The 11,138-nt window shown below is 43.1% G+C and overlaps 1 protein-coding gene across 1 annotated transcript; it reads right to left on the reverse strand.

Moving 5' to 3' along the window:
- Positions 1 to 3,028: 3,028 nt before the first annotated feature.
- On the reverse strand, positions 3,029 to 4,140 carry LOC115661370 (uncharacterized). The gene has a single exon (XM_030583655.2). It carries the CDS (start codon positions 4,080 to 4,082, stop codon positions 3,087 to 3,089), a length of 996 nt encoding a protein of 331 aa, XP_030439515.2. The 5' UTR covers positions 4,083 to 4,140; the 3' UTR covers positions 3,029 to 3,086.
- Between the last annotated feature and the right edge of the window lie 6,998 nt (positions 4,141 to 11,138).

Below are 11,138 nucleotides of genomic sequence, written 5' to 3' on the forward strand. Positions count from 1 at the left end.
TTGCTATCCTAAGTTGACACTAATGGAATCAATCAAAGATATTGCACGATACAAAGAGATTACACATATCTCCCAAATCAATTGATCAATTAACCATTGGGGACTTGTATTTTTCATAATCATGATATATTCCTTGTGATCAAATAATTTTGATTCCTTTTGAGATTGTCAATTACATAGACGAATAAGACAACGATGTAATGGCAAAGATTAGAGACTGGGGAAAAATGAAATTAAGTAGTAATTGATAATAACAATTTATCAAAATTGGTTGGTTTCTCCAAGATTGTCTATTTATAAAAATTTTAGTGCATAAACATACTATAATTCGAATATGTCACTATATTTTTGGAACATGAATTGAATCCTTCACCTAGATAGCTTTCGTCCCACTTATGACTCTCCATCTGATAAAACTCTAGATGGTTCTTAGATGAACTTAAAAATGATGGAAGAATTATAAAAAAAAGTCATAAACATATAGTAATTGTGCCAATTAAGTCATAAATCTTTTAATTTTGCCAATTGAGTTATAAATCATTTGCATTTGTGCCAATTCAATACATCTAGCCAATTTTGGCCGGAAAATCGCTAACATAGACCCAAGCCATCTTACGTAGCGCGATCGGCGCTGATGTGAACAATTTTTAATAATATTCTAATTTTTTTTAAAATTTTTTATTTCTTTTTTCTTTTCTTTCTCTTTTTTTTCACTTCTTCCTCTAGCCAGCCATCAGACTTGGGCGACCGACCAGAGGCGAGAGGCAGGGAGGTTGACCTCGCCGGCCACTGGCAAGGGCGAACCGTGCCAGGTGGGTAAAATCATGGATGGTGCCTCCGAACACTTGAAAAAAGGAGCATCAAGTGACTTCTAGGGCAAGGTCGAGCCTCGCCCACACTTGCCATAGCTAGGTAAGGCTCGACCTCACCAAAGTAAAAAAGGAAGAAAAAAAGAAAGAGAAAGAAAATAAGAAAAAATAAAAATAAAATCAGAAAAAAAATAATAAAAGTTGTCCACGTCAGTGTTGATCACGCCACGTAGGATGGCCAATGTCCATGTTAGCGATTTCTAGCCAAAAATTGGCATAATTGACTAAATTGGCACAAATGCAAAAGGATGATGACTCAATTGGCCCCAAAAAAAAAAGGTTTAAGACTGAAATTTGCACAATTGCGACAGGTTTAGGACTTTTATGGTAATTTTCCCTAAAAATGATAATTTGAATTGGGTCTATGCTTTTTAATGATTTGAGCGGCTCATAAAGAAATCCAACTAAACTTCAAAACCTAATGTAAAAAATTTACCACTCTAATAAACATTCATATGAAAAGAAAAAACAAAAGAAAATAAGAAAGAGTCACCCAGCCCCTCTCTAATAAGATCACAATCATAGGCAACACTCCGCGGCGACAATGGGGGACTTTCCGGTCGTTGCGAATGCCATCGTGCCGGTCATTCTCGAGAGCCACAACGACAAACTTCACGTGGGTTTTGCTTATCTTTGCTTTGTGGGGCAGCACTAGCCTAGGAGAATAATCATCGTACACTTTACAGACTTCATAACCCCACCTGTCTCCCTCTTCGCTGCCGATACCAACTTTGCCAAAGAAAAAAATTGGTTCATTCACCTCGCGGCACGTGTCATTCACGGGCCCACCTGCCAGTTCGCTCTCACGGTCTCTCTTTCCCTCCCCTGTAATCTCACGCGCTGCTCTCTCTCTCTCTCTCTCTCTCTCTCCCTCCCTCCCGACGACCTAGCTCTACTCGTCCGCTGATCCCCTCCGGCGATGACTTCACCATTGAGGTCCAAGAACAAGCCCAAGCCCCCCCGTTGTTCCCAACCCCGAGCCTTCCCTAAGCCCCTACATCCTCAAGTTCCTTGTGGCTCCAATGTCGTAGCCTCTCAAGTCTCAACACAACTTCCGGATCAAATCCAGCGAGGGTCGAGCCCTCGCCGAATCCGGCGAAAGCGACGCTCGCCTCTGGCCGATTGCCGGCCATGGTCGAGTCCCGGCCACATGCCAAAGAGAAAGAAATTTAAAAAGAAAAAAAAGAAGAAAGGAAAAGAAAGGGTGAAGAAGAAGAAGAATGAGAGGTGCAAGGGGAGAGACACAAAGGGATAGAGATCTGACAGGTGGGCCCGCGAACGACGCATGTCGCGAGGTGAATGGACTAGTTTTTTGCTGAGTTGGCATTAATTAGAGTTGTACCCGATATTTTCTCCATAGTTTGGGAACTAGACACGAAAGCCTATGAAGATCATCATCAATTCATCTATCGTTTTTTCATCTCTGTATTTCTGTGCCGGTTAAGGAGGGAAACCCTGCGGTCGCTCAAATACCAAGAGAAGAAGAAGACATAAAAGGCCAGTCCCTAACAACTATGCGCGTCCTCTGTCGCGCGAGCGATTCAGTTCATTTGGGCTCCGTCCATGCGAGACTTCGGATGTCGCATTGGGACAGGGTAAGCCTTAGTAATATGGCCGACATCGATACTGGGCCAAAGTCCACCGATTCAGAAAAAGTGTGCGAAAGCTTTTTTTCGGGAGTCTTCGGTCCATGACCATTGTTAGAGATTATTAGGGAACCATCCTAGGATAATTTCCTGTGCTTGAGATATTTCGATAATTCTGTTAATTATCCGTATCGATTACACGTATATTTCCCTTTGATTGTGCATATATGTTGCCTCCTAGAAAGGCCGAGCATTACCCATATGCCCTCATGACCTGACCTGACCTGGATGAACCAAACGTTTGCATCCCATTTGAATTCGGTTTTGAATTTAAACAAACGAAAGTCTACGATCAGAAGCCTAAACATTCATTTCGAGAACGGATGGACCGTCCGAACATGTTGTCACACGACGAAAACAACGAAACCTCACAAGCCAGCCATCCCTCTTCATCTTATGACGAATTACAAATTGAAATAATGGTTATGAATTGAATATATATATATAAAAAAAAATCATAAACCAAGCCTTGTCTATGTACACACACGCACACAAAATCCGGGGCACACCATAGAACAAAAAAATGAGTTCATGCATGGGGAAAAAGAAGAGAAAAAAAAATCGAACATGATTAAAGAAAAATGAAACAGTCCAACGAGATGAGTGGATTGTTAAGGTCCTCGACGGAGTCGGTCATGTCTTGGTCGGCCAAAACTCTCTGGGCAATTTCGCCAACTTTGGGACCAATTTGGCGAGACAGGAGAGTCTCTGAATGCACCAAACCGGGTCGGATCGGCCGATTCAGATTGTTGTTCAGGCTCGGCGGCCTAACGACATTCTCTCTCCTTGAATTCGTGCCCACGTAATTACTAGGAGCGCTAACCTTAGTAGTCGCCGCCAAACGCTTGCTGCCGCCGCCGTCGTCGCTCACCGTGTTCACTAAGATGCCCCTGCACTTCTCTCCTCCGTCGAATCTCCTACTTGGCGATGGAGACCGCAAGGTCCTCCTAGGCAGAGAATGCGCGCAGCTTGGCAATGACCCGTCCGATTGATCGGCCCTGAAGCTCTTTTGCCGGGCCAAATTCGGCGAGCACGCTCGAGTTCTCTTTTGAGCCGCATTCACGGCCGAGTTCGAGGGAGTCGCGTGCCTCGCCGGCGCCGCGAGTCGCGGTTTGGCCGGCGACGACCCCAGCTCTACGTCGGGGAACTTATCCGCCAGCGCTAGTAGGGAGTTCACCTTGAGCGAGTTGATCTGGAGTATGTGGGAATTCTCCTTGGCGCAAGACCACAGGAAGTCGTTGGAGAAGGACCGATCCTTGGAGCTCAGGGCAGAGGACGCAGTGGGCGACGACGAAGACGAGCACGAGACGGCGCCGCCAGGCTTGGCGCTGCTGGCGGTGAAGGAAGAACAGCAAGTGGCGGACGATGAGCAAGAAGATTTGGAAGGCGAATGAGGGGAGGGCGAGATGCGACGGGACTGAGCGAGCGGCGTCTTGGGCGGTGGTGGTTGTTGGGAGATCACGAGCTTGTCTTGGACGAGGATGTTGCCGCTGCTTGGATCGAGCGGTTCTTGTGGGAAGGAGCGACGATGCCTTTGGGGTCTGCATTTGCTGAAGCAAGAACCCATTTTTTTTTCTTTTGGTACAAGGGGAGGCAAAAGGAGGGATTCGAAACCATAGGCTTGATAGGTGGCGAAGACGATATATATTTAATGTAATGTGCGTCGTTTGAAACTAGGAATGTGAGGAAGGGGGGAAAGGTGGGTTTCTTGCTTTTTGGCTTTCTTTTGCCTTTTCAGCTTCGTTTGAATTCGCTTGCCGGGAATGAAAACCGTTGTGCAACGGGTCTATATGCTTTGTGGGGGTGAAGTGTGACGATGGCTCTCTTCCAATGTGCATGATATAATCTACAAAAGACAATGAATTTTTAGGAGCAGTTTAGATCCTTTAAGTTCAAAATCGATTCTGTTGGCGATATTATATCGGGGATTCTTAAGATTTTCTTTAGGATATTTACCTACGATTGAGACAATTATGATGTCACTATTGATTATCTATATCTCTCAAGATTGAACGTGTATCTCCATTGATGGTGCACATCTTGATTCTATTGTCTTATATAGCCATCTCATGGACTTTCTAATATTGTATCCGAGTCAGGGCTGTCCCTTTCGCGAATGTGTATCCACCCCTCATTAGTCAAATTCCACTCGCCGCTCATAATCCGGCTTGCACGTGAGACTTGAGATGGGGTGTTGAAATATTGTCCCGTGTTATGTGCTTTTCCTCTACCTATCGACTTAAGCTTTTGGTTGGACTTTACTAACATATTCTTTGATTTTTGCGCTCTCTCTTCAAATAAATAACTAAATTATTCGTGAATATGAATCGATGAGAAATTTTTTTGGCTAATTGACATATAGGCATTGCTTACGGGAGCACCAAAAGAGGCGAGGAGGTTAATTTCACAAGCTTTAATTGATGCTCGATGACATATGGCCGTGATCGACGGATTGGATCCTTGTATCTTTTTTTTCCTTTTTCTTTTCTCCCCTCTTTTCCTATTCAACCAACAATTCTATCTTTTTTGTATCAAAAGGCAATTCAAAGATTTCTTCCGGGCAGTGTGATCTGCACAAATAAGAAGTTAGAATAAAAATTAAGGTTTTTCGCATCAAGTGTAACAACATTGCATAGATCAATTTTGGTCTCTTTCGAGGATACTAAGATTGATAAATAAAACAAGGGATATGTTCACTAGAAATCCTCAAACTTAGCACGAAATTGCAATTGAGTCCTGAAATTTGCAAAAAGTTTAATCAAGTCCTAAAACTTGTCAAATTGATTCAATCGAGTCATAAAGTTAACACCGTCCAATTTGACTTACGGAACAAAAACAGATTCAAAAGTTCTCATTAACAAAACTTAAATTGAGGAGGTGATGGCAAGCTGTCAATACTCAATTAGATGTGCCTCAATGTGCCACAAAAGAACGTCGAGGACCCTTTTGAAAATTGCCAAATTGTTGAAATAAAGTCGTAAATCCTATAGCACTTCGGAGTTACTCACTGAGAGATGATTGAATTGTGCCATGAATATAATCATCTGACACTTTTTTTCGTTGTTTTTTTTATTGCAATTAAAAGTTTACCAACGTTTCTCCTTCGTAATTTCATTGGATCAGTACGTCAATAGGTTACTAGATACAATCACAAACAATAAAATTAATGGGTCCGTTTGGATTGACTTTGACTTTTCTTACTGTTCACTTATAAATATTGCGACTCATGCACTCTAGCCTATCGAAAAGTCGGAACACATGAAATATTCATAACATGCAAAAGTGGACACGTGTTCCAATATAATTTTTTCCATATATTTTGGAAATTCAATCAATATTTTAAATTGTGCGCGAGAAACAAAAAGAGTACTTTTTTTTGTTTTCTCTTAAACCCAAACAAACATGCGCATCGCTTTTGTCTCCTCTCGGCTCAACAATAACTAATTAATGCAATATCATTTTTTGTGATATTATTTACCTGGAGGCCTACTATTCTCAACTTGTTTTTTATGTGACACGCGTTGGGTGAAAAGAGAATACACAGACACACATACTATTATGGCAGATTCCGAACAAGAAATGCGTCCAAAATAAGGGTGAGATCAAATCGAGAATCCGAGATTAGCGAACCTATTATTCGTACCTCCACGATGATTACATAAGATAGTGGTGGAACCAACATAAAATTCCTTAAAAAAATCTAATGATTTATGCGCTGAACTTGTTAGGGGACAGCATAGCAGACTGATCAGATCGGAAACCGCCTAGATCAGCCGGTTCTAGGTGATTCCAAGGGCTCTTGATCCGGTCCCAGGTTCCTATTTTTGGAACCGTTGACCGGTCGATCCGGTTCCCGGTTCGAGGGTGGGAACCGGACCAACCGGATCGGACCGATTATATGTATTTTAATTTTTTTTAATATGAAGAAAAGAAACCCTAATCTAATTTCTTTCCCAATGCCCTTTCCCCCACTTCTAGTTTCCTTCCCTCTTGAGTCTTGCCTTTCCCTCTCGCTTAACCCTTCGCTCGCTTGACAACACCTTTCCCTCTTGCGGTGGCACAGCCTCACCTCGACGCCTCACGCCTCTCTCAACGTCGACACCTTTCCTTCTTGCCTCATGCGTCGCTCGACATGGACGGCTCTCGGCTCTTGGTCAACTTTCAGTCTCAGACAGACAGCCCTTTCCAGATTTCCTGTAATAAGTAAGTTTGTAGTTGAACAAAATTGGAAGGTCTTAATGTGAGAAGAAGAGTAGCTACTGCGAATTCCTTTTACATGTTGAATTGACACTCTTGCTAACATAACCGTAGTGATTTACTAAACTGAATATTAAGAAAGCATTCTTCTAGATGCTAATTTTCGTGACTCGTCTGCATTGTGTGCAAAGCGGAACTGGACCAAACCGGACCGGATCAGATCGTGAAACGGATCGCCCCAACAGGTCGTCTTACAAAGGAATATTTTCACACCTCCGCCTTCTCTCAACCTCACCCCTTTTCCCATGACGTCATCAAATCTTCGACAGCGGATTTGTCATCAAGCGTGTGTCGGCTTCAAACTGCGACATAGATTTGAAATATGCCACCCATTGTTTTATTTTATTTCTGTCGGAAATTTCATTACTAGCTAAGAGCTTGAGTACATAAGTTTCCAGTCCAAACATAAAATTAACCATAAGGAATGCGGGGATTAGAAGGCCAGCTAGGGGGGAGGGAACCAATGTACGGGCCTTCGCTACCCAATCTGCGGCCATATTAGTTTTTCGAGCCATAGAGAACGGACACGCCACTTAACTGGGCCAACAGCAGCTTGCGGTCCTCCACCATGGACCGAACGGCCCATATAACCTCCTTCCCAGTTCCGGCCTGATCAATTTCTTCTTCAGCTCGTGTGCTCTGTTCCCATGTCCTCTTAGGCCTCGACAAAGCCTCCCTCATAGCTAGGGTTTCGGCGACGAGGGCAGAGGGGGGCCGCAAACCCGCTTAGCGAAGCCGCCCGTCACGAGTCCAAGGGAGTCCCTGCGTTTAAGACTCCGTATCTATCGAAAAAAAACGAATGATGCGAAAAATAAGTCTAAAGATGATCGCTTGTATCGTATAAAAAAATGAACGAACGAAAAATATTTTCATTGCCCATGAATTTATTTAAATATAAATTATTGTCGATAATGAAAGCTCGAATTTTTGTATTATCAAATTGTATTTCCACGGGCGAGAGCTAATAAGCAAACGTTCGAGCATGTCGGTCGTAAAGACTAATCAGTAATCAACCTTCAGACAAAAGTCAAAAGAACGGAAAATTAGGAATCGCACGTTTCAGTTGAACTCTGACATCGGCGGTTTTTCGATGAACGTGGAATCCGATCTCTCTCTTTTCCCTCACATTTTGCACGCGATAAAGGTTTCTGCATCGGCGCCGTCTCCAGGGTTTAACCAACTTCAACCACCGGTCAAAACGACATCCCCGACCTCTGCCCAGGGAAAGCAAAACGACACCGACGACCTCTCTCTGTCTCTTCTCGCTCTCACTGTGTTGTGTCTGCTAGTTCCGTGCGAGAGCAACAATTGCTTTCCTCTTTTCCACTCACAGATGCATCGACCCAGTTTTATTGCTTTGCTTTTCTTTCGCCATAGCGTAAATTCAGGTTTAGTGACACCGAATTCGAGGACGAGGATGGTAATGTTTTGACTGTCACAACACCAGTGCTCTGTTTTATCCCCCTCCCAATACCGCCGTTCTTTTGTCTTTTCATCACTTTCTGCGTGCTCTGCATGTTAACTAGACCCACGAAAGATGCCAAAGGGGGGAGGGAATCATAACCCAAAAAAAGGAAAATTGGAAGTCCCAAAATTTACCCAGAAGTGCTGAAACTTGATCAATACTAGAATCGTGGGACGAGAGTCGCACCTGGAAATGAAACTAAGATAGGAGATGGATATCTGTGACCCACCTGTAAAGGGTCACAAGAGAAGGAAACGGGAAAAGCAGCGAATTCCACACACAGCAACAGCAGCAGCAACAAGAAATTTCAAAAATCAAAAATGAAAAAGCGTAGAATCGCGAGCAGGCGATTGCTAAACTGGGAGGGGAACGATCCTCTTGTTTGGCGGCGGAACCACCATCTTCTTCTTACGTTTCTGGGTCTGCAACGCTTGAGGAGGAGATGAAATGCAAGAAGCGGTGAGACAACCCAGAGCGCGATCCCACATCATTCTCTTGACCGATCTCTTCTTTGGTGGGATCACCCCTCCAGCTTTCCTGAGCTTCTCGAACTCGAGCTCTTCATGTTCCTTCCCCATTCCTTCCATCTCTCCCTCCTCCTCCTCTGCTCCTCCCCTGCGTTGCCCCTTTCGAATGTCTTGGCGAGTGAAGCTGATCTCTCCGATCCTGATTACTCTTCTGCACCAAAACCCCCTTGTTTATACGCGGAGGGAAGGGCGAAATTGGAAAGAGAGCGTGCTTTTCTTTTGGTTTCTTCTTCCTTCCTTATCCTAATACAAGATAGATTCGCACACTGCCTCTGCATGATGATCAATGGGACAGGGTATGTCAACCTAGATTTCGGACCTACCTATAGAACTGATTAGGAACAATGTCGTCCTCATGAAGGCTATTTCCATGGGGTCCCCTCACTCATTTGTTTATGGATGATTCTTTTGCTTTTCTCCCGACATGCCCGGTGATTTTATTGGACGCCCCGTCGTCACTTGCGTGCCCTACTATATTTTTTTTTCTTGATTAGTTAAAAGGTGAGGAGCCACGGTCAGTCTTAAAGATTCGTTCATGTCACAGTCAGAAAGATTTTTGCACCCGTACCGGAATGTTCAATTTTGTGCCGTGACTATTCCATGTCACCCGCGATCCAAAAGTCCAGGGTTGCCGAGTGTGGCATTGCCTGTCATGAACCGGACATTTTCGAGGCACGATAAGCCAAGATAATCCACATAACTTGAAGTTTCTAGGCATGTAAGGTTTTCTTAGGTACTATAATGATGTAGTTTGACTTTTTTAACTCAAAATATCTTAATTTCTATAATGCGAATAGTAACACGTGGATTGATCTGTGCTTTTTTTTATATGAATTTTGATGCAAAAGTAAAAAGTTGCTTATTAATCATTTAAGAAGCACAAACAATTGGGCCTATCTATTAGATATTCATGCTCGCCTCACTCACCATTGAATCTGCTCAATTCCACGGATTTTGATTGGGACATCGACATAGCAACTCTATATGATTTGGATTTGGTTAACAAGTGTTTCGAGGATGATCATTCACGAAATTCACGTGATCTTATCGAAACCCGAGCACGAGATTATCTGCCCTCTTAATCATCCATTAAATCATCTCACAATTCGGTTCAACAACATGACCATTAGCCCCCAGTGTCAATTGAAGATTTCACATGGGGGTGGCCTCTGTTTCACATATCATTGCTCCTCATGAAAAGTTTGACTTTTGCAACCCCTACGATTATCATTGCTTTACAATAAGTTCAATAATATAGAGATAGTTTGGTACATGTTCCGTCACATTGGTCCTTGCTTTTCTTCCTTTTCTGTCTCTTTTTGGGTTTTGGAAAAAGTTGGGTCATGGTTTCACCCCATTGGATAGTGCCTAGAGGCAATGAAGAGGGACACGTAGGTTGGATTCCAGACAGGAAGGTGGGGTAACTTCCATGAATTGAATTCCATCTTTAAGTAGGACCACCCACATCTCTTGGGCGGTCTTAATTGACTCGACGACCGGTGCTAATCAGGTGTACTTTCAATTTGCCGAATATAACGATACAATCAGATCTAACGGTCGCCGGTATGTTGAGAAAGCCACAGCCGACGATGTGACGTGTCAATCAACGCAATGTATTCGTCCATGAAGTAGGCTGTGTTGATGTGGGTGGGGCTCGTGGGTGACATCAAAAGAATGCTCGAGGGGTCCTCCCTTGGTGCCTACTAAAATCAATATCTAGATTTGGCTTATTTCCAGGAATCTTCTTAGGAATAAAGCTTTTCAATGAACTGGAGCGAAGAGATCATCATAAAGAAATTTGTTAAAAGAAAGTAAGCTCAGTGAGTGGCTAACAGCTAAAAGTGCTTACTCTAAAATAGGATCTATTTTGATCTTCATCCAATGAAAGCCAAATTAAAGCTCCTCATCCCCTCCTTAGGCGATTCGAAAGTCCGTATTCCTTCTATTTTCAGGATAACTATTTCCATTTTATGACTGCTTGCATAAAAACATATTTTGTACCCGCGATTAATGCAACAAACATCTATATGGTAATCCTAGATTCACCAAATGAAATCGTTGGTCAGCCTTAAATCCTTAAGTCATGAACTGCCCGGTTTGATTTTTTTCGGACAATGGAACAAAAGAACTCCCCCTTCTTGGTTGCTTCCTCGTTTGCGGATAAGAAAACTTTCGCGGTTGCTTTCGCTAACCTTTATCTATTTTCTTTAGGGTAGGGGTGTACCAATTGGAGACATTTTGTGAGGTAAGTTTGGAGTAATTTTTCTTTAGGGTAGGGGTGTACTGATGTGAGGTAACTTTTTGTGAGGTAAGTTGTGAGGGGTGTACCAATTTGAGACTTTTTGGCCAAAGAAAAATCTATTTTCTTTCATTG

This window comes from Syzygium oleosum, unplaced genomic scaffold, assembly GCF_021117445.2.
Source record: "Syzygium oleosum isolate NSW1041296 unplaced genomic scaffold, Sole_v2.1 Sole_v2.02, whole genome shotgun sequence".
In the NCBI taxonomy this organism is placed as follows: domain Eukaryota; kingdom Viridiplantae; phylum Streptophyta; class Magnoliopsida; order Myrtales; family Myrtaceae; genus Syzygium; species Syzygium oleosum.

Bases quoted from the DNA above. Each gene is read 5' to 3' on its own strand.
- LOC115661370 (XM_030583655.2), bottom strand. From the start codon at position 4,082: ATGGGTTCTTGCTTCAGCAAATGCAGACCCCAAAGGCATCGTCGCTCC.